Source organism: Harpia harpyja, chromosome Z, assembly GCF_026419915.1.
Source record: "Harpia harpyja isolate bHarHar1 chromosome Z, bHarHar1 primary haplotype, whole genome shotgun sequence".
NCBI classification, from domain to species: domain Eukaryota; kingdom Metazoa; phylum Chordata; class Aves; order Accipitriformes; family Accipitridae; genus Harpia; species Harpia harpyja.
Window position 1 is genome coordinate 12,156,902 of NC_068969.1, and position 24,137 is coordinate 12,181,038.

The window sequence follows — 24,137 nt, forward strand, 5'->3', positions numbered from 1 at the left end:
AAACTTACATGTTTCTAAAATCCTCTTCCCTAATTTTCCAGGGTAAAAGAATTTTGTTTTAAGCACAAAACTTGACAAAGCATGGGGACCTTAAACTGCAAAGCCAACTACAATTTTAAAGATAATGAATGTCAGTCCAGCCTATAGTTTTCTATCATTTAAAAAGTTGCCCCCCCCAGCCAGCGTGCCTTTTCCTGTTCAAGGTTCAGCATTTTGTAGTGTAATTTTTCCAAGCTTTGTGCTACTGAAGGTTATCATAAAGTTCTGTTGAAACCCAACCTACTTACCTGTGATTTCCTGTTATACAGCGACCTGCAAAAAGAGGTGGTTCTCTGGTCAAGTAAGAATTTGACACTGTTCTGTTACTGGTACAGAAGTGGGATGCGTCAACACCGTTTCCCATCTGATGGCTGTTCAGCAGCCGGCTCTCAGGTCACTCTGCCCTTGTTCCAGATCATGATGAAGGTCTAAATGCAATCTTAAAGCTGTTGCCAGCCACTTGCATTTTCTTTTCTTTAGAACAGTTTAGAAGTAGTTCATCAAATTTTATACATCTGGGTAAAAAATAGGAGTTTTCGTTGTAATTAATCTAGCTAGAGTATCAGTTTGTGCCAAAATTAAGAGGGGACCATTAGCTGTGCTCCTGCTCCAATAATGTCATCCTGCCATAGCAGGCTTACTTTCTAAGGTTGATAAGGAATGTGTTAAGACATCTGGAGGGAAAGGGGCTCTAATGGTCTTAGCTGCCATTCTCCTTTGTGTAGATGGGACTAGTGTGGTTGATACTTTGCTGCCTCAGGCCTTGCAAATGCGGGCTGTTCCCTTAGGAAAGAAAGTAGTTCAAGGGGTACCATGGGTGTTCTTCAGATGGGATTGAAGAGCAGCTAGACAGAAGAGATTTCTTCCAGCCTAGTTGCACTAACATGAATTTTATCCCCTCCTAATTTCAGTGTTTTGCTGTCAAGTGTCGCAGTGGGCAGGTAATGGTAGATGATAGATTTTTCTGACTACGTGCACATGCCTGCAAGCACGGGCAAAATTTTACCTTGTTGTTTGCACACATGTTTAGAAGTTATATCTGCTTTCTGCACAAGGAATATCTTTTACTGGGCATTTTTAAACTGCAGTAAAAATTAACATCTTTGTAAGAATGAATAATAAACTTCCATATAATTAGACTAATTTCATGTTGTTGCTCATTGGCCAGCAGATGTTGCTGTTGAGCTTGGTTAGGCTTCATTGTGCAGTTCAGCAAGTCATCTGCCTATTTTAAGAGCTATGATGCAGACTGATTTGGAACTTAGTTTCCTGCTTGATAATTCATGTCATCTACTGGTAAGTCAATATACTGTCCAGAGACTTAAGGTACATCTTGTGCACACGTGTGTGTAAATAAATAAATAATATTAGAATGTCTTTTTTGACCTGTGCATTATTTTATTCACTTCATTACTGTCTCTGAATTCTTATGAAACTTTCCCCTTTCATTAGCAAAGAAATTTTGATTTGCTTGTTTTTTAAATTATTTTTTGAGGGAGGGAGTTTGCTGGCTTTTCAAGTGAGCCTTTAAAATGTGGTGGTGCAAATGGAGTCTAATAAACAATCCATAAACAGCCTATTCTCATTAATACCCCTTTGAATTTAGGATCTGGGAAAATCTATTACCTGCCTCATGTGCAGAATCTGGGACATAATTCATGTATTTTATTTGGGGTCAAAACCACTGCTCAGCCTGGCGGCAGCTCTATGTATTGATCTTGCAGAGACCCTGTGTTCTGCTCCTCAGTTCTTTGGGATGTGATTCTAGCTGTAGTACTCTTATTTTGGAACTAAAGATTTTTAATGTGCATCTCGGTTGCATGCCAGCAATGATACCTTCACTGAGTTAATACTTTTTTCCTGCCGTGTTGAGAGCACTTTCAAAGCAGCAGTGAGTATTTCCTGAAGGTGGCAGTGTAGGGACACCCATGAAGACTCCGATCCAGGGGTGGATGGGGAACTGCTGAGCCCTCAAATTGCTTGCATACCAGTGAAACATCTCAAAGTTTTTGCTTATTTGTTTTCATTCTGACCCTAGCTTCTCCAGGAGTTACCATAATATTCTTCAGGATGAGTTTACCCTAAGTTTTTGAAGTTCATTGGTTTCTATAGAAAGACATCATTTGGAGTTGTGAGGCCACTATGTACTGACGTAGTTTACAAACTGGAGATGTATGTTGAATCAGCCTGCTTCTATCTTTCATTTTCTCACCATGCCTCCCGGGACTTGCTTTCGTGCTTAAATGCATGGATCTAGCAGCTTGTGACATTGCTGTGTGTTCAGGCTGCAGAGGGGAGGACAAGGTTCTTGTGAAGACAGTACAGGTTTCCACACAAATGATGTGGTATGTTCTCAGCCACCTCTGATTTCTCTTTGGTCTTCAGCTCTCTAGTTGGTTTCTAGTAGTACTTCTTGAAGAGGTAGATAACTGCTGCTGAGAGCAAGTTTGGTTTTGGAAGTGGTGGGAGGAGAGTGGCAGATGCTGTCCTAATGACATCTCATGCTTACTGTCAAAACTGATGTTGCTGCCTGTGTTCCTCAGATCCTCTTTAAGTTTCACTGTTTTGACCTACATCCTAGTCTTCTAATTAGATACTGCCTACAAAGCCTGGTCTGTAAAAATTGACTATAATATGTGTCCCTTTGACTATCTACAATCAGACTATGTAGACTGTCTAAGAAGGCCTGTGCTGAAAAACCACTGGAGTTTCTTTCAGCAGAAGTTTGAGATGTATATGCAGTATCACAGGTCAGTCTTCACTGATATGTTTCTGACTAATTTGAGTGATTTGGAGTTTAAACATAAAGATGATCTAGCTGGCCTTGGACGAAATGAATTATTGCTTTGAGGGCAGAATCTTCTCTTGAGGGAGAAGTTGGAGGTTGGCTGGAATCCCTGCAGGTTTTTAGGGACGAGATTTGTATCTTTTCATCTGTTTTCAAGAAGGAGAAACAAGAGTTATAAAAACCACTTAAAGGTTCAGTTAAGATTTATTCTGGCTGCATAACTGCCTCCCATAATAACTTTAATATGCATCATCCTGAAACTCCTAATTGGCCCTGGTGTTGGCAGGGCTTTCAGACCCAGCAGAATCTCCGACATTCAGCAGCTTTCAGGAAGGAATGTAGCCAGAGAAGCACAAAAGATGAAATGGCTGCCTTATAAATTCTGACTGACCTTGAGAGTCCTTGTTTTAACAAGCAGGAGGACGCTGTTGAGAGCCATCTAGACGAGAGCAGTGGTGGGAGTGTGTGTAGGTGCATAATTGTTGAGGGAAGAGGAGAGGACAGGGGAAGACCTCGTGGGCTTGGTGGGAGGAAGTGGTTTTGTTGTAGGCCATGTACCTATTTATCCTGTTGTTTCTGTTGTTGGTTGGAGTCCTGTCTGTACTGACACTGATTAAATTTTTTTTTTTTTTTTTCTGATGGATGCTTGTGGGGGCGGGCTATGGAAGATCTGTGGGTTGAATTAATCCATTTTGTCAGGCCTGGTATCTTTATTTAGGAAATGATCCCAGTCAATTGTTCCTCTCTACTTAGTGACTGACTGGTCCCTGTGTGGGTGCTCATCAAACAGCTCAGAGCCTGAATGACCGGGAAGGCTGAAATCTTCTTTAGCGTCTGCTCTGCTCCCCCTGTGCCTGGGTGGGAGGTGGAAGCCTGCCAGGCTGTTGCAGCATCGTATCGTTTTTGTGAATGATGGAGGACTGTCATTCTCACTCTCCTGGGCTGTCAGTTGGGCACCTTTTGCAGACCCTAAATTCCCTTTAAAACAAAACATTTGACTTAGTTTATTTCATTCCATTAAGTAATTTCACTGCTAATGCATAATTATCTACATCAGTGACACTCGTCTATGCTTTAATTATCACAAAGCTGCACAATTCCGCCTCCCCCCTGCCTAGAAGTTGTCACTTGTGCAGGGTGGTTTTGCAGAGATAAGTGTGTAATACACGGCAGTGCTTTGGGTCTCACACAATACTCAGGCAGTTGCTGATTGCTAAATGTAGGCAACAGAAGAGGCAAGGATTTTGGTCTCCGTCTTCTATTAGTGGCTGTTATCCATGCGGAGTGAGAGACATTGGGAAGGAAAAAGCTTATCAAAACTTCATAATACGGGCTTGAAGACAAAGATGTGAGCAAGTGCTGATTGGAGGCATTAAGCTTACAGGTGTTAGGAAAATTTGGAAGCACAAGTATTTGTTTTTCTTCTGAAGAAATGTAAGAAATGAAGCATCCGTGATCCTGGGCAGCAGCCCAAGAGCCGTGATTGCGTTTGAGAAAGATTCTTTGTATTTCTCTTCCCCAACTCCTCCAGCTTTGTTACCAACTCTGTTTTTGGTAAACACCCTCTCCAAGTGCAGAAGAGCCCAGTAAAAGTCTTTGTTCCAGCCAGTCATTATGAGGAAATACAACTGAGTTACAGGGTATTTACTCCTAAGTTGTGAGAAGATACATACTTGAGTGAAATACCTGCTGTTTCTTGACACCACACGCTCTTGTTTCTTAAGGAGTGATTTTGTTAATGGAGGACAAGGTCAGTCCTATCTGAACAAAGGGCATGTGGGCAACATGACACTTGTGTCGTTTGAAGGTAAAGGTTTGTTTGGGAATAAAATGTTCTTTAAGAGATTTCTAAAACCTTGCAAAATCTGAATGAGGAAAAAGCTGGAGGGGGCTCATAATTGCGCTTGTCTAGTTTCACAAAGCTGAGAGAAGTGGGTTGTAGACACCTCATTTAACTTGCAATGATGCACTGAGGTTTGTGGATGAGGAACACCTGGAGCATGTGTCAAAAAGATAGCAAATCTTGAGAGGGACCTGATAGAAATGAGGGCAGTATGAGGAAGCAAAGCCTGTTTATTATCTTTTAATAGATGGAAATGAGGCCATTTATTGGTGTTATTTGCTGGCGGAGACGTTCTGCCAACTACCTTTGTTTGGAACTCTGACCAAGACGTGCAATACATAATTGTGTTCCAGCTTCCATCCTGACTTAATTCTTAGGATTGAAATTACTCTTTTTCACATACAAAAGCATTGAATTCTTTTCCTTTATTGTTATGATGAAGGCAATTTCTGGTTGCTGACTGGCAGGAATGAGGTGGGGAGGACTCTACAGCTTGTGTTACAACACGCATCCTCAGTCCTTACGTATCTGCTGCACTTGGCTGGCAGCAGTGGCACCTGTTTGAGCAAGATTTCTTTGTCCTAGAAGTACGTTGTATTATTTTCTTTGGCCCAAGGACATGGTGTTAAGTATGTCACTTGAAGACCTCACAGGTTGCTGAGCTCTAAATCTTTCCATCAATCTCATACTTATTTTCTGTGGTATTTATCACCATAGTGTTTTATGTACTTTCTAGATAAGTAGAGTGGCCTAATATGGTGGTCAGTTTGATGGCGTTCTTCCACTTGGGAAGGGATGGTATATTAAGAATTGTACTTCCTGTGGGAGGTAATATACTCACCCCACACCAATTCGATCTCAGAACTTTCTGGGAACCTGAACACCATTGACAAATTTCCAAATGTCTCTTCTCTAAATACTATTGGTTGAAATACATTTCACATCTGGCAATGGGTGCTCACATAGAAAGATTTTAAAGTGGCAGAACTAATACCCAGAACAATTGCTTGGGTTTTGGTTTTGTTTAAAGCATGCTTGAAAACCTTCCCATAAGAGCATGGAAGTAAATACTGCCTTAGTGGCTTTTTTGACTCATCTTATAAAAATCACTTGCCACATTTGAAGTTTCCATGGTAGTTGCTTCTCTGGAGCTGTACTCTCACCCTTGTAATAGACTTTCCAAGTAGGAATGGGATGAGATTTCACTCTTAAAAGTATTAGTTCATGCAAACATACAAAGGAAAACGGGGAGACAAGGAGAACTCCAGAATGGAGTCTCCAATAATGGGTGATGTGAGATACAACACGGAGAGAGCATTCCTTGTCCACATGGCAAGGGAGATTGGTTGGGCATGGTGGGGGAGTTGCTGGCAGAAAGGGTGGGTGAATGATCCCAATGGGGCACATGTGGGAGAAAAAACAATAACAAAACCCATAGCATACGCTGTGAAGCCTGGGGTGGGGGTAAGAGGGAGACTGGCACTTCCTGGCCCTGTGTGCACATGTGATGCTTTTGCCTCCTGTGAGTTTGTTGGCAGGTGTGGAGAGAAAGGATCCCAGCCTGGCAAGTCAGCCGCCAGTGTGGCTGGTGATTAATTGCCCTTTTTAAATTGCAATTATGTCAGTCATAGAACCCGTGAATATTAATTCCCGATTTGCTGCTTGAAAAACTGAACGATGATGAGGCAGGTCTATTTTACGGATGTCTCAGAAGTGCGCTAAGTGCTGCAGCCAATAGTTAGTACTGAAAGGAAAGGCTGCTGTGTCTCTGCATTGTTTTGTGTCTGTTTTGCCTCTTTTTCAGTGTTTCTGTTCCCTTCTTCAGAATACTCTCGGTGCTTACAGCGAATTTTCTACACTGACAGTAGTAGGTGGCAGGCTGACACCTAGAGCGAGTTAATCACTGCAAGCAATATTAGTTACCTGGATTTGGTGGACGGCTTTCCACCATTCACTGCTGCTTCCTGAGTCCTTTAGAGACTTAAGAATGAAATAGGGATTGCTTTTTTGCTGCTCCAGCTCTTTCCCTTCATCTCAAATGTGTGTAACCTTTCATTCCATTATACTTAGATCTTTTGAGATAATTTTCTGATTGCACCATCTTGGAAGGATATTAACAGGCAAGCATCAGTACACTGTGACTGTTATCCTTTCAGTAATCTGCGCAAGTACATGGATGATGAAAATCTTGGTTTCTTCTGTGGTTTGGGTCTCTGTTATCAGTCATGATCCTGTGTAGTATTTTCTGCATGAATCAGAACAAATTATTGCATTTTTCTTGTGCTTTAGTTTTCTTGGAATAGTAGTTACCTCAAGAAGTGTTGTCATGATGTGTTGATACTCGCAGAGATCTTTGAAGGTGAATAGTATGGTGTGTTTTTAGAAAACAAAAATAAACCCCCTCAGAACCCTCTGGTTGTTCAGTTCTTGATGCTTTTCAGGTTTTTAAAACTTTGTGTTTCTTTTAAAGCTTTTCCAAGCTTTCAGTTATAAGCGACTTTACTTCATTGATTGCTTGTGGGGTTGGTATATGCTGAGTTATCAAACTGACTTATGATTTTTAAGAAACTGAATTAGATGGTGGAATTTGCACAAAAATTGTGTCCTCTGTTTGTTCTTCTTTTAGTTGTACATTTTGTGCGGTTGGTAAAAGTTGACTGTTTCCTGAAAAATTTTCAGAATGGAGGCACTAAATGGAGACAACTGAAAGTGTTGGGTATGTGAATGAGAAGTAATTACTTGGCATTTGTGGAAAAACAGACTCTATTACCTGGTGAAGACTCTGAAATAAGAGTGCTTTTTTTTTTAGGCTGAAGTGATACTGCTCCATTTTGACATTCTTGGTGTTTTGCATACAAGAGAAGAGGGCCTTGCAGGAGAATATCACATCCCATGAACTAATGCATTCATATTTAGGGATATCAGTTTAATAATTTTGCTCATTATGTTTAGCACTTAACTTCGTAAGCCCCTATTACTATAATTCTGTTTAGATAGCCATCATTATAGTTACTGTCCCGCTGAATTGAAGGCACTATGTGATAACCGCTACAAAAGCAAGGGATGGGACTTGCAGGCAGTAGGAGGCCACTTCTAGTTCTGTGTCAGACTGCTAGGGAATGGCTAGAAAAAAATTAGATGCAGGAGAGAATAGGAAAAAATATGTTTTCAATTTTTGCTTAGCGTTGTCCTTTCCTGGAAGAAAGGCATGTAGCAGACAGTTAAGTATATTTTGGTAAAGACTTCTTACTGGCCTTAAAATGCATGGAGGGCAGCCCAAGGACAGCAGGTTCAGTGCCTCATTCTGGCTTTTCTGTTTTCCCCATTTTTCAGCTTTTATAATTGAATGGTAAATTGCTCATTTTCATCAGACCCTTTCATTTTGGAAGGCTTCAAAGCAGTCTTGCATTGCTGCTGTTGCCCTTTGAGGTGAAAATGATAATTTTACAAAACAAGGGTGTTTAATAGACAGCCCTTTAACAACCAAGTTAGCTTTTTGTCACTAGTTCTTGTGGGTGTTATTTTTATCCTTCTCCTTCCTCCTGTTTCCCTGGTGCACTTCGTCTTAACTCTGGTGTAGGAACTACTTTGTCCAGAGTTTAGTTAACGGCATCTAAGTGTGGCTGTCAGATGAGGAAGTGGTCACTTTTATTACAGCTCTGAAGACAGAAGTGCCTGCACCTCTGACTTCTCAAAGTGCTGTTTTATTGTTATGGTGAGTCTGCACTTAGAAACCTGTCTGCGAATTGCAGAATTTTCAGTAGCGTCTGGCTGATACAGAAGTTTCCATTGCATGGTAGGACTAGAGTGATCAAAAGCATCAGCCTCCATTTCTGTTGGAGTAGTGTCTGTTTTGCCCAAAAATGCTTTAAAAGCTTTGTTTTGTCATCAGGAATTGAGCTTCAGTTTCATATCACTTGCCCTTAGGATCATATTCCCTAGCTAAATGGGCACTCTAAACATTAATTTTAATTAATTTAAATAGCTTTGAAATATATATATTTTTTAATACTTAAATTGTTTTAGTAGGATTTGTTTTAGTAGGACTCCTTAGCAGCATGCATTACAAACTCTTCCTACAAGATAGTGAGACACTCCCTGTTTTAGGTGGCAGCCCAACAGACAAGTACGTAGCCTGCTGCACAATGATGTAAGGTGTGTACATGCACTCTGTTGACACAAGGTGCAAATATCAACTCTTATTCAAGAAGTGCCATGGGAAAGTCATGTTTAAAGACTGTGCAGGCCCCGAGCTGATTTCTGGCTTTAACAATGTGTCTAATTACCCAGCAAGGGGGATGGTATGATACTCTAGTGATTTATGTTGAAAAGGAGTTTAAGGATATCTGGCCAGGAACTAGAGGTTCACATTCAGGAAGTTAAGGTGTTTTGGAACAGAATATGGTCGTCGTCACCATCGTGTCAGTAATTTTGATTGTTGGGGACTGAGAGTGGAAACTAAAACTTGAAATGGCTCTTTGCCTTGCTTTAAGAAGTAAAGAATTGACTTTAACTTGTAAAGTGACTTGAGAGAACAACCAGTGTTGTGGAAAGCTTGTGAGGAGAAGGGAGCCTGCTTTTGTGTGTTAATATGCTTTTTTTTTTGTGTGTGTGTGTGTGTGTTTTTCCTCCAACACCATGTTAATAGACCTTGTCCTTTTTACTTGGCAATTCTAGTGCTTGTGAGTTCAAGGTAAGCTCTGCTTCCTCTGGGGCTGTGGTCTGAAAAGAATCCTGCTCTTACTGCTCAAGCACTGTGACCAGCATGAAGAGGAAGGTGGGGGCAGAGGAAGATGACTTCAGCTGCTGCCTGTCTCATTTCTGTCGATGTAAAGAGCTTTACAGAGACGAGTAATATTTTGCAATTGAGTTTCTCTTTTAAAGACACTCTGATGCTAATGTTGATTTAATAAGGTTCTCTCATTCTCTCTCCTTGCTTAATTTGAAACGTCTAATTTTGTGCTTCACAGTTCTGAACACAGAATTAGTGAGGGAAGAAGAGCCGGAGGCAGGAGGAGTGGAGTGCCACACCAGAAGTTGCCAGGGGAGATTGATTCAATAGAGTGAAAAGGTGCAAAAGGTTATATGACCACAGTTCAGAACAACGTGATGGTGGTACTAATGAGAAGGAAAACTTGATCCTTTGAAATGTTTTAAGGTCTGTGGGTGTATAACCAACAATAAATGGAAAAGGGAGCATTGGAGTGCTGGTTTCTTTGAGTAGATTTTTCTTTTGATTTTATATGTATGTAATATATATGTTACATGACAGGCAGGAAGGAGAATGTTATGAGATAAGCTTTTAAAGGTTTTTATTTTAAAGGTGGTTTTGATAAGTGTGGCATTTATTTTCAAAAATGCTGAGAGGTTATGAGAGATTGTGAATCTGATCTTGCTAATTTATCTTGTCTGCACCTGAATGGTTTTTTTTTCCTGCTTTAATTTTATGCTTGTGGAAAAATCTATTGACATCCTTGGACATTTAATTCCTTTGTTGCCTTGGGGATAAATGTAAACTCCCCCAAACCATAGTGCCAAAAGATTATCTAAAATATTGTACAAATAATAGTAGTAATGCAAGCTTTTTCCTTTGGCTCCTGCTTTGTTAGTGTACCTTTCCTCTGCCTCTTAGGAAACTACTCCTGTGCAACAGAGTTGAATCCTAATTTGCCTCTTGCTTGAGTTGGATGACAGTTCTTCACAGAACCGAGTGGATAGTGTAAAAGGAGTACAAGTTATGTTCAGCTTAGTTTTATGATAAGCTGCCAACATGTTTCATTGAAAAACTCATTAAATCACAATTAAATCCACAGGAAAAAAGTAGGCCATCTCAGTGAATACTTGATAGATGAGGTTTATGGTTTTCAGTGTGGGCCAGGGGTATAACCTGCTCCTTGCTGTTGGAGCTCAGTGAAAGCTGCGGTGAAATCCCACCACAGAATCACCAGAAAACTGTCCAAAGCACTGGAAGTTGCCTGTGCACGATGATCTCTGCTTGTGTTTCTTCTGTCCCATGGCCTTGGTTGGATAGAAGTATCCCTTTCCTGCCTCACACTCTTGTATAACACACTCATCCCCCCTTCCTCTTTCTTCTCACATTGTTTCTGGTAATAGGAGCTGAACTTCTGCCAATTGCTTCTGCTGAATTTGATAGCTAGCACTGGATTGTACAGAGTTATCTTGAACATTTGGTTGGGGAGTGCACTTGACCAAGCAGGCCTGCATAAGGAATGAAGTTTTAGGGCCAACTGTTAATACAGATTCTAAAAAAAGCCTGAACCTGCCTTTGAGGGTTTCTTTTTCCCTGACTTTCAGTGCCTATAGTGACTAGTCTCCTGGAATATTTATCAAATCACTTGCCTGTCTGGTTATTTCTAGTCTACTGCACTGGTCAACTTACTTGATCAATAAATCAATCAACAGGTTCTTAAAATTACTTTCATTGACTTTGGAGGTGTAGCGTACAAAAGGAGCTCATAGAAAGTAAATGATTGTACGTGCCCCAACTATAATTAGAGAGCAAACAGTGTGGATATATGTTTGTAAATAGTATCTACTACAATAAATACAGCAATCGGTCTTTAGGGTTCTGTGATACTCTGAGCTGGATTGACTCTCAATTTGCAAACTCATGAAGCATGAATCTTAGCTCTGTCGGGTCATCTGACTGCTATATTTAGAGCATACACTATTTTAGAGCTGAATTTCAAGCTTCTTGCTTTTGATCAAAAGGTCCAGGAGTAAATACTTCTCTGGTTCCTTAGCATGTGACATTATTTTTGAGCTTCAGGAGCTCCACTGAGTGTGAAATGTTGTTTTCTTTTCCTAAGGAAAATTCCTCAAAATGCTTAAACTCTTCCTCCTGCACCCAGTCTATACCCTCTTCTTCTTGACAGCAGCAACACCTGGTTTGTGATCCTTGCTGAGAGACTACCAGGTACTGCTCCTTCATAGAAAGAATGTTCTACCCCTGCCCCTGATTTTTCCAAGCCATCTGCCTTGAGCAAGGGTTTGTTGCATTGCTCAGTAAATGGGCATCAAATCAGCATTGAATTCTTGTAGTACTTACAAACGTTAAGCACTTGCACAATGTAGAAAACTGCTGTTTGCAAATTGTCCTATCAAATGGAAATCAAAATTTTGCTGGCAGTGACATAGATTTGAAAGTTGCTCTTGATACAGTCATGCCCTGGAGATTGCAATGTAAAAATAAAGAATACAGTTTTACAATAGCCTGAAATCCTTGTTGTTGCTGAATCTACACTCTTCTTTTTGCAGATGATTTCATTATGATATACTCAGACTTCATTAAAAGATGCAACCTTGCAGCATTTTCTCTGATCACAGCCTTGTGAGGAGCCGAGAGTGCATGTATTTGAGAACCAGTATATTCTCTTCCTAAAACACACAGTGGGTTGCAAGTGCTTTGGAAGCGAGAATCAGAGTCTCTAGTGGACATTTTGTCTATAGCTCAAAACCACAACTTAATTGGCAGCCTTTTCATAACACTGACTGTGGCCTAGGATGTAGGGAATGCTGCAGGCGAAGACTGAGGTACATTTTCAGAACTGGTTGCAGGGAAATGTAGTGCTGACTGCCTGTGTCTCTTTAGTAATCATAGAAATGAGGGATATTGCGGTGAAGTTCCTCACTTCTATGTTTTTTCTTTCTTGGGCAGTCTCTGATTAATCTTTCTACATATTTTGACTCCATTTTACTCCATAGATAACATCTTACTACAAGCATGATTGTGTATGTGTACTAGCCCAGACCATTTATTTAAACTTGAGTCCCCTATGCTTTTTTTGGTCCTTTCTGTAAGGCTTTGGAATCCACTTGATTTATAGTAAATGTTGATTACTCTATGTCTTTCACACATGCATCTTGGCAAACTGGTAGGTTGGATTCTCCCCCCAGAAGGATACTGACCCTGTAATGCTGTGTTAAGGCTGCTTTGCATATGTCTGGGATGAAAGAGCAGGGAGAACAGGAAAATTTACAAGACTGTCAAAGTGGGTAAAAATGTAAACTGTGATGTTTGAAACTGCACCTGACTCTCCCTGCAGAAGGATTCATAGAGGCAGACAGGGGATGCATGACCATGACTGAAGGCTTTCAAGAATTTTTTTACTCAAGTATGTAATTAAGACAGTCTTTGCCTGTGTTAAAAAGCAGCCCCAAAGTCAACTGTATTTCTCTTAAACGGTATAGTATTTGAGATAATCTTTTTTAAATAAAAAGAAATTAGATTTCTAATCTTGTGGCAGGAACTCTGTATTCACTGTACTATATTAAACCTGTATCCATTGGCTGGTGCCTATAAATATCTGTTTTGTTCAGAGGCAGGTAAAAATTGCATGTAGTGTCTGAGAGCAAATGTGGGAAGGGAATTCCTTCTGAACTCACATGGTTCATCATTTTTACTGCTTGGAGGCACATGGGTTGATTATGCATGTCATCTTGATTTTTTGCAAAACAGTGGTTGTGTTTGAAGTACTATGTTTGTCTCGGAAGCTAATATATTTGGTATTTAAGAATCTGGCAAGAGAAAGCTATGTCCCCATATGCATGCACAGAAATGAGATTGGGATGTAGGCATGCGTAACTGTTATTTTCCCCCGTCTGTCCTATCCCTAGAAAGCCATATGCCACCCTTAGGCTAGCATAATGGGAGTCTGCATTAATGATTATGAGCTAGAAATAATCCAAGAAGAGTTGAGTGGCCTTTGATTCTAGCTTTATGAGAAAATACCTCATTGACTCAGTAGGGTCTGAAATATGTTCTCTGATAGAAAGTTGTAATTAATGTAGAATTTCATGATGCCCTCTCTTGAGTGTTTTTTTTTGTTTTTTTTTTTTTTCCTAAATTGGTCAGGGACTTGGAGATTCTTATGTCTAACAGGCAGAGTAGGAATTTAAGCAAGGAGGTAAAAATTTAGACGGAGTTGTTGACTCACCTGCTATCAGAAATAAGCATCTTGAGCATACGTCTCTAGAGAGCCTACGCTCTGCAAGATTTCTATAGACATTGAATGCTTTGTCTGTTGGCAGCCTACAAAATGAAAACTGTATGTATGCATGTATAGAAGTGGTGATGGGAAAAGGAGAATGTGGGAATGGGCTGAAGTATTAAAGCAAGCAATGAAAGCAGATGGTTTACTTTGGATTTTATAAAATAGGTTTCTCTATTTTGTTTTAAATGAAAACTATCAACTGTCAGCATTGCAAACCTATTTGCAGCAATGCCATAAGTATTAGAAGTGCAGTTGTCCCTGAATCATAAAAGGGCAGAGGGTTTTTCTGCTGCTTCCCATCTTCATGTTTATAGAATTGTGTATGCTCTGTATACATTAGAGTTGAGCAATTTCATCAGAGCCTTTCCTCAAAATTGATTGCTGTTCAGTGTCTCTTCCTGCTTCCTCTCCCTTGTCAGTTGGTTACATCTCTGACTCTTATTACATTTAATACTGATACTGCTTCAATTTTCCACTAAACTGGAAGTGTTTAAGGGTCTGGAGTGGATACTGAATGTCTAGATATATTCTTTAAATGCTTTAATTCCTATCATCATGGAAAAGTTTAGAGCTGGATTATTGCCTTAAGAAGAAATGACTCTTTGCTCATTCAGTGATGAAGTCTGGTCATCAAGATGTTAGAATATGTGCTGCAGAGCTCTTCGGATACTGACATGAGTGCAAAAGTTGTTGCCAGCAGCTGTCTAGGGTTTTGGGCACCTGCTGCCTCTCATTTCTCGCATCTCCCACTCGTATCTTCCACTCCCAAAGTTGGCAGTGCCCCTAAAAATACTCTGTATTGAGTTCTTAAGTAGGAGATCTCTACAAAGCTGGTAGTCTGGATTCCTGAGTCACTGGTCATGCTGTAGTGAAATTAGTTATATGACAGAGTTATTGACTATGCCAAGGTAATGGACATCTAGGGTGAAGCTGGTTCCAGTCAGGTTACAAAGGCATTTCCCTTCCTAAGGCCGCTGTTTTATCGTGCTGATCCCTTCCTCCCTCACCGCCAATTGCAGAACTATGTTTTGATTGCTGACTGCCGTTTTTACATTTGCCCAGACCATGACAGGCATGAGTGATGTGCCCGTTATGGCAGTCATATATGGGTGATGTGGTATATGGGTTTGGGAAAAGATGCTGGAAATTGTCCTTGTGTGTGAAATACTAATTTGGCGCTGTAATCTTCATTTCATTGGAAGTTGGACTGTTGATACATATGTGGGAAAGCATCCCCTGCCTGAATAATCAGTGCTGAAATGTGAAATTTTCAGAAGCACAGATGCATTACTTATGTAGTTCCCATATCTAGCCAGAGTCTTCTCCAAGTGGAGTGTGTCATCTTTTCCCCCATATAAATACCTACGACAGGGGTTGCTGGTTTGGCCTGAGACCCTGTTTCAGTAACTTTTGCCTCTGATACAGTCAAGAGGAATATCTTGATTTGGTTTTGACCCCAAACAATTAAGTCCAATATTTATTCAGCTTCCTGTGATTGCTATCCAGTGGGTTACCTGAAGAGAAATGAACCCTTGTTTTAGCAGAAGAGTTCAGCAGTATTGACCAAGGGTGCTGAAAGATGGTTTGTGTCCCAGGGCTGGGATTCTAAAACTCACAAGCCCCAAGCTGGGAGCTGGAAGTGAAATTCATTCAGTTAGGAAGCAAGGAACCCAGACATTGCTCATTTCTTAAACAGTTTCTTTAAACTTTGAAAATATTAGTGGACACGCTGTGGTTTTTATTATCAGCCAAAGTTGGTAAATGCAGGTCTACAAAGAGATCTCGGCACATGCTTAGGAGGTAGCAAAACTTAAACCAGCAGCCGCCTTGAGTTTTCATTTTTGTATTATTTTATTATTATATTTTATTTAGTCTGTGCTTCACTCCAAATGTAGTTGTTTTTTTCCCAACACAGAATACGTCCTACTGCACCTACACCTGTTTTAATCTTCCTGTTTCCATTCAGTGGGGTGTATCTGTTTATTCTTGGAGTAATAATTTTTCCCCCTCCTGAAAGATGACAAAATTAAAGCCTTTGGCAGTACCTGCAGAAGAGATGCCCTGTGGTTAGTAATAGTGTTATCTTTCTTAAAACTGTAATTCTGCTATTTGCATTATATTATAGGGGTATAAGAGGCACCGCCTCTCAGTGATAGGGCTGGTTCCTCCTTCTTCCTCTCTTCTCAGCAACTGTCCAGTACCACTGAGTTAGTACCTTGTGTTCATTTTGTCATGCAAGTGTTTGTCAAGCAGGAATGTGACAGTTAATGGCTTAGGCACCCCAGGGATGACAGAGGTACATCCAGTAAAGAGCTACCAATGTGTATGACCTACCTGCTGAAATAATAACATGCACCATAAAGAGACTTGTGTTCCTCCTGTCCCATCTGCTGAGGATGGCCAGCCTTGCAATTACTAAAATGTGAAAACAAAACTAAATACATCTGTCCTGACTGTAAAAATCAGCCGGAAGAAAAATGTTACTCAAATCAGGCTTTTGTCAAGATCAGTCAGTGATTACCGGTGAACACCTGTTGTGTATTGGTTTGTTTGGCCAAGGACTTGATGCCGCTATATCAAACCTGTCTGCAGAAAGGGGAGAATTGGCTTCCCCCAGTTGAACTGTAGATGTTTGGTTCCAGCCCACTCAGCTGTTGCAAAGGATGAGGATGGACGACACGCGTAGCCGATGACACATCATCCCTCAGTTACCTGAAGTAGTTGCTCTGTGCCATTAAAATGATGGCAGATCCCATAAACATATTGCACTCCACCGTCTACTCCCTCTGGCACTGAACTATGACCAAGAGGAAAGTTCCTCCTGCCCTGTCAACTCCCCTCAAATAAATAATCATAATAAAAAAGGCCAGCCTTTCTGAAGTTCCTGCTTAGCGAATGTGCTGCTGATTGAATGTAGCCCTGAGAGGCAGGGAAGGCTTGCAGCCCTTGACAACAAATGAGAGCTGTGGCTGCCTTATAAATGCCTTGGCTTCAGAAGGAGCTGGTTATGGGCATGAAATGCTTATCATCTTGTACTTGCTTTGCTGCTGCTGGGTTACGGTGTTAAGAAGTAATAATAAGTAAATAGGAGGTGATACTGCAACCTGCTTCATCTGCTTGTCTTCATACTTAAACAGACTTGCTGACAAAAGAAGGGGCAGGTGAAGGCAGCTTGGATTTGGCAGAGGTTTGGACAGTGCACTAAAGATGTGTTCAATTGCCTATGAAGGGGGATCTGGTTGGAAATCTGATCAGTCAACTGGCTTTCTATTAGGAAGCACTCTTTGAAATTGTCCAGTAAAGAAGATGACTTGCTATGTAGGTCAGCTTGTGCATTAAAAAATGCCCTTGCAAAAGGATACTTGTTCTTTGCAGGTAATTTGGAAACAGCGCAGTTGTTGGCCACCTCCTTTTGAGTATGCCCGGCATTGCCATGTTCATTGGTGCATGTTGTGGATATCAGCATCTCTAACATGCTGCAGCACCTTGCATGACTCCCTGTAACTGGCTGTTTCACAGCTGTCTGCTTAGCTTCCACCCTATGGGGCAATCCTGCAGCAGTCTTTGGGGGCTTTGCTTTGTTTTTATTTTTGGGGGTGCATGTGCTTTTGTTTTGCTTTATTAGCACAGCTCCCAACAGAGGACAGCACTGCACTGCTTAAGATGCTTGTCATTTTTAAGGAACTTTTCTAAACTTGTCATCCTAAAAGCTATATTGTGCAGCAGCAGGCAGCCTCCATAAATCACTGATTTCTCTTTTTCTTCTCTTTCCCTTCCTTTCTCTCTTGTGCTCTCTTTATTCCAAGCCTGCGGATTTGGACGCCTGGGTAAGCTCTCTTTTTTGTCTGGATCTTGCTTATTCCAAGTGTCATGTTGTTACTGCGCGCGTACAGATTGTTATTGCTGAGCACAGATGCAGGATTTTATTTTCTGTCATTACATTTTAAAAGGTGTTCAGCTAGAAAATTGCATATTATTTCCTCCATAAAGATTTTCACTGGTTCCTTTTGTGTAGCTTACAGCTGCTGAAACCAACTTGATCTGGTGATGTGTGTTGTTGGCTAAGAGAGTAGCAGAAACAGGAGGAAATGAAGGTTACACCAGTACTGCTTTTTAAGGCCATGAGTCTGCATCTGGGTCCTAAAACAAAACAAAACGCAGTCACCTGCCTTCAACAGAATGAGATAAAGGACAAAAAGCAAGTGATTTTGTAGGCCTCACAAGTCTGGAATAGTGACTGCAGGCAGCTCCACAGCAGTGGTGATATTTCTGCTGATGCAAGGGGAGGTTGAGTCAAGGTTCCCCTATGGTTAGCTGTCCAGTACAAGCCTCCCTGTAAAGTTCTGCTGCTCAGTCTCAGGCATGATGCATGCAAGCTGCTTCTCGCTGTTTCAGTGTTGCCCTTTCAGCTCTGCCGTATTCCCTTTAGGCTTCGTGAAGAACATGCCAGCTAGCTAATTTTGGAGCTAGTTCTGTTCTTCAGCGCATTGCTGTCAATTCCTTCTTCTAGTCTTGGAGCCTTTAATAGCATTTGTTTTTCTCCCCTGCCACCTGGACTGCTACCAGGACTGGAAGAGACATGGGAAAGCATGAGGTATAAGAATTTGCAGTTGTGAAGTGTGGCAAGCTGAGGTACCCAACCCAGACACCTCTGCTGTGCTGCTGCAGAGATGTTACTGGATACCTTTGGGGGAAGCTGATAACTCTTCTCAGCAAAGACAGGATGATGTAGAAACAAGGTATTTAGTAGAGCCTTAAGGACCTTTCCTTTATCCTTGTAGCTTCTTTCTCTGGATTGCCTCCGACTGACTCTCTAGGCGTCATCTCACTAGTTCATCTGTGACTGGTGAATGTGTTTTGCCAAGAAGATAAATATTTTCGCAATAATCTTGCCAAGTGCTGTGACTTGCCTTTGAGGAAGTTCTTTATAGATTGAGGTATGGACCTTTCCTTTTAGCTTGACTTGCCCTTTGCAGAGAGGGGTGTGGTTTTATTTTTTTTTTTTCCCCTCCAATAGAGTCTTCTCTGTGCCCTCTCCCCAAATCCCAGAATCCCAACAGTATTGCAGAGAGACAGCCTGATGGTAGCTGTCAGCTGTGGGCTGTGCTATTGCTGTACTTTATTCCTGGGTGCCACATTCCCTACTGTAACTTGACCCTGCCAAAACTCCCTTTTTTTCAAGCAGATTTCCTTCCTAGTTTTCATGTTTAACAAGGTGATGAGAAGGGACTGTGATTAAAAATAATAAAAATCTGGTGATATTTTGTGGGGGGCAAAGCCAAAGCTGATCTGTGAATGGATGTATCTAGAGTTAAGCCCAGCTCTAGGAGATCAGAGTCTGATGTGTCACGTGTTGGTGTCAGTTCAGGGCGAGGCTAAGAGTGTCTGGCTTTGTTCATAGAGAATGAACCAGTAATATTTCATTACCTCAGTTAAGAGGCTTGTAAAATATTTCCTTTGGCCTGCCTGTCAGCTAGCAGGCCAGTGCTTGAATTCTTTAGTTCAGCCAATATGTAATACATAGCTTTAGAAATGTGCTTTCAGTTTGTTTCTAAACGGGTTACTTGATAAAGGGAGGGGAGGAGGCAGGGAATCGCACATGACTCTGCCTTAGCTCTTTCACCATTCAAAGCAGCACTGAGATAACCTGAAAAACTTTGGGCTGCGGAAAAAGTGTAAAGATAAAACGTAGGAAGAATTTGAAAGAGCCCCCAACCAGTCCATGGATCCATGCCCATGGAAGCTGTAGTAGCATGGTAATAGTATACCTTCACTGTCCTTTTGTAAGAATGCAATGCTTGTAACTTCTGACACATCACAGGGAATTCTTTAGCATTTCCTGAATATATCTTATACCTAGTTTTTGTGCAGAGAGCAATTGCCTATTGCATACGTTCTCTTTTGCAAATACATGCTGTCCCATGCTACTTTTCTAAGTTTTGGGTGCATTCGTGTGTTCTATGACTAACTACACTCTTCCTCCCCTCCCTCTGTTTTATTTCTGTCTTCCTACTTCTTGGACATCACACTCTCTGCTGTGTTCTGCACTACAGTCTCTTAGATGTCATCCCTGGGCTTTGGTCATCTCTTGCATGATATGTTCAAGCTCAGATGTAGCTTCTGCAGCGTGGATGTGAAATGAAACTTTCTGATATATGATTTTCAAACCGGTGTGTTATCATGCATGTCTTCCCTTCTCTTTCCTTCTTTAGTTCTAAAGGCCTTTATGTGAAAAGTGTATCTGATGCTTTGTTTGGCACCTGCAATCTCAATCCCCTGTGAAATTGTAATCATCTCCATAGCAGCCAGTTCTGTCTGGGACATCACAGGCTTCTGACTTCAGGTGGGGAATAAGCAGCAGGACTAGAGGAACTCTTAATAAATATCCTGTATTCATACAAAATGTCCCTTGTTGCCTAACCCAGTTTGGAACAGTGAATATTTCAAATGACACATGCTCTGACTGTACCATTCATACTTCAAACATCATCATAAAGTGTACTAAAGTTTCTAGTAATAACAGCTGGGGATAGAGGGAAACAGAAAGCAACTTTCAAGCAGATCTGTGACAAATAGAATGTTTCTCAGTATACTTCAATGCCCTGAAACATCAGCAGCTCTTGAAAACAAGCAAAGCATTGAAAATATGTTTGAGTTGCGAGTAAAAATTTTCTGCGCAACCTCTGATTCATCATACAACTTATGGGCGATAAGTGGGAGATAATGGGAGATAGTATGGGAGAAATTACTTAGGGGGAAGAGTGGTTTATATACTGAGGTTATAGTCTGCAATTGGGAGATCTGGTTTTGATTCTTTGACATCAATTTTGCAAGACCCTGGGGAAGTCACTAACAGAATGTCTGTCTGCTGCAGGGTGCATTGGTGTGGAGGCATTATTCACTGTGGGCACCCCAGCTCCAGTCAGGTCTGCTTGGGAGTCCATGGGTCACCATCATGCAGATCAGCACACCTCTAATGTGTCTGCATCTCAGCAGGCCACTCGAGAGATTAGGTATTTGGTTTGTGTTCCCTTCCAGAGATGTCATATCCATGTCTTGCCAGAAACAGAATAAAGCCTCTTGTCCACCAGTTGTTACATGTATTGGTTTTGTGCTCCCAAAATAGTCTGCTACCCCAGGGGAGTAGCACTGCCACATAATTAATTTATTTAGGTTAAGCAGAAACTTTCTTGCATTTTTAAGAGTTGATCTTTTGACTCTTTTTTTTTTTTTTCCTCCCTTTTTCTTGAAGTACACTTCATATCAAAACCACCTTCCATCTGAATTGTGCAGAGGGGTCAGTACTATGTTACTCTTCTTTCTTTTCCTTATTTATTTTCTCCTTAAGGAAGTACAAATCACTTCTTTAGTAATCTGATTTTATGGGTGTTATGCAGAAAATCAGCAGGAGAATCAGGTTCCTTTGGTCATGCACCAGACCACCCTGCCTTCTTACATCTGTTTCATTTCAGTTGAAATTGCATATTCTTTTCTGTATAGAAGATGGGTATTGGTTCAGAAGGATAGCTTTCATTCTCTTATCATAGAAATGGTAATAATTTTGGCACATACAAAGTCCCCATCAGTGCCCCTATTGTTGCTGTGATATCTCTTTGGTCATGCTACATGCATGGGGCAGCTGATTCTCATCCCCTTCCCATCCTGTTTCAGCTGGTTTGTGGGCTGGAAGATATATAGCAGCTCTGGTTAAACCAAAGCCGGTGATTTTGCCTTTAATCAAGTGTCTTCGAGAGCAAGGGGATTTAGATGTGAGACTATAGTGCTTGTGCCTTACCCTGGCCCTGTTGGCTGGATGACAAACATGGGAACCAAAATATTTCTTTTTCCTCTAAAAACAAACAAACAGATGCCACCACCACACCCCTGCAAACCCCCTATTTCATGTATCACTTCTTTTCTTGCTTGCTTAGCAACTGTCCCTCACTGCCTAGCTTAAAATCTCTTCTAAGCCCTATTATACCACTGTATTTCCATCAGCAGGGGAGTAGAATGAAGGAAATGCACAGCAACTGGCTTTCAGATGTAATTTTTCTCATTAACAATGGCTGTTGGCTGTAAAATGACAGGTCTGAGCCCATGAGGATGTTTCTGTCCCAGCTGCTTAATCGTATTGACCAGCATTTTCTGTGATTGTACCATCATCATTAAAAGTTAAGAGCAATGCTGCTGGGATGCTATAGATTAGCAGGGTTTGTGTTCATGTTAAACGGACTAATAATTCCAGTTTTGAAAGGTCTTCCTGCCTGGTGATAACTTATGTGGCCCCAGAGATTTTGGGGTGGGATAGAGGAAGAAAAACAAGTGCCATTCTTCTTGCTATTGTTGCTTGTTATTTTTAAGCTTAAAAAGTTTGGTGGTGGGTCCATCAATGCCATGTTTTCTTAATGCTGGTTCAGTTTAGGGGTGGGAATGCAGTGAAGTGCTGCTAGTTGTAAAGACCTAAAAGGCAAAAGCTGTTGCCGTAACCACACAATTGATCATTGTTTAGCTGATGACCAGGTTATGCTTAAGTATGTGTTTGTATACCAAGTTTGCTGTTTGGGAAGTGTCGCACTTATACTTTGGAAGATGGAAGAGAAATTCTCTGACATACATCTCCCCTCCAAATCTGCAGCACCCAGCCAGAGGAACTCTGGGGGTGCTGGTGGCGTATGCACAGAGAGTGTGTGGAGACAGTACTTAATTATTAAGGCAGTCCTATGTATGTGTGTAAAAGCAAATGAGAATGTGTGAGAATGTGTGTTGCTATAAAAATGTTGTAACATAGACTTGTATTTCAGATCTTCCTCATGGTTGTAGGGACCTGTTAAATCTACAGAAGTTTTCTGACACTCCAAGGGGTGTGTGTTTATAAAGTGGAGGATTTGAGGTTTATTTTTAAGGTATGGTGAAGAACATTGAAGTGGAGTAATAAACATCATGATTCATGAAAAACAAAGACTTGGATAAGGTGGAGTTCTGAAAAAGGCAATAGGAAGGTGTTACCTTTCAGTGATTATATGTTTTCATTTAATAAGGAGAAATAAAGTCAAGGTTATGAATTTGAGTATGATACTAATAAAAGCATTTCAAACTTGTGGAGATAATCCAAAATGAACTGCAGTACTGAAGGTTTGCAGTTCCACCGAGAGGGATCCTATATACCAGTCCTGAGCAATGATTTTTTTTTTAGTTCCTTCCAGTCTGCATCCCATGTGCTTTCCTTGCACTCACACTTTTTGGTTTTAATTTCTTCTTCTACTGATGCTCTTTTGTTCTTCTTCCCAGGCTGTGGAGCTGCAAGGCAGGGAGGCAGAGCTGAAGCGGCAAGAGGCCTTCTATAAAGAGCAGTTGGCTCGCATTGAGAAGAAGGTAAGGCTAAGTTGCCTTTTATTTGTGGCCTCTGAATACTAATGGGATTGGATGCAGATCTGTGTGGATCCAAAGAGCAGAGAAACAAGCAGCATGGTGCTGAAACCTGGAACTGTCAGCTCCCAGTATCTGTCTGCTCCTCACCCCTTACATAGTTAAGTGATGAAAAAGCTGTACAAACAAAATCTTTTGAACAACTCGCATTTGAAAGATAAGAGGTTTTTAACTGGATGATTTTTTTAATAAAGTAATTCAAACTTTATTTTCTTTTTTGCCATGGGGTTTAGGTGAAAGCTAAGTTCAAAAAAACAAGTGCTTTTTTTTTTTAAATTCCTTTTGTTAAAAATCCTTTCCTAAATTAAAAAACACAAAGCAAACCACAAATCTTGCTATAAATATGAATTAAAGTTGTATTATTAATTTTTCTCTAGGGAGCCCAGCAGTTCAAAGGGTGGTGCTGCAGTGCACTGCCTGCTTCTTGCTGGATAAGCCTTTGAAATGAACTTGATTTAAAGAGACACTGTCAAGCATCTTTTAAGCCTGAAATGACCTTTGAAAATCCATTTAGGGATTTGAATCTCTCCCCTAAACATGGGATTTGCTTCTCTGTTTAATTGTTTACCATGATGAGTTTTTAAAAATTGATGCCATAAAAACAGGAGCAGCCATGCTGTTCCTTATGAACGAATGCGTTTTTCACTTCCTGGCAAAATGAAATAATGTTATAAGTAGTCTTTATTTTTTAATAAATGTGGAGAATAATCTTCTCCAATTTGAAGCAATTAGACCTCCTGACAGGGAGTTGCATACATCTGACTTGTAGTTGTGTTATGTGACTAAAAAGAAATACAAACAATGAAAAAGGTGGGTTGTAAAGAGACAGAGAAATCAATCAGCTTTACTACCAACATGTAGCTTGACGGTGAATATGGAACATGGGAAAATTGCAGATTACAGAAATGGTAGAAAACTATCGGCACGTCTATTCCTTTTCTTGTTCCCTGCTACTGCATGATTGTCCATACAGCATTTATTTTTTTTTTAAGCCATTAATGGTAAAACATGCCCATGAGCAATTTCA

General features: G+C 40.8%; 1 protein-coding gene across 7 annotated transcripts in view; it reads left to right on the forward strand.

Annotated features, from left to right (window-relative positions):
- Window positions 1–24,137, forward strand: part of CHCHD6 (coiled-coil-helix-coiled-coil-helix domain containing 6) — a 115,822-nt gene that overhangs the window by 18,642 nt on the left and 73,043 nt on the right. For 6 of the 7 annotated variants that reach the window (XM_052775797.1, XM_052775800.1, XM_052775801.1 and 3 more), the window contains exons 5-6: window positions 17,491–17,511; window positions 22,973–23,056. In XM_052775797.1, the coding sequence (XP_052631757.1) occupies window positions 17,491–17,511; window positions 22,973–23,056 (105 nt within the window). The remainder of the gene's footprint in view (window positions 1–17,490; window positions 17,512–22,972; window positions 23,057–24,137) is intronic. The other variant, XM_052775799.1, reaches the window with a different exon arrangement.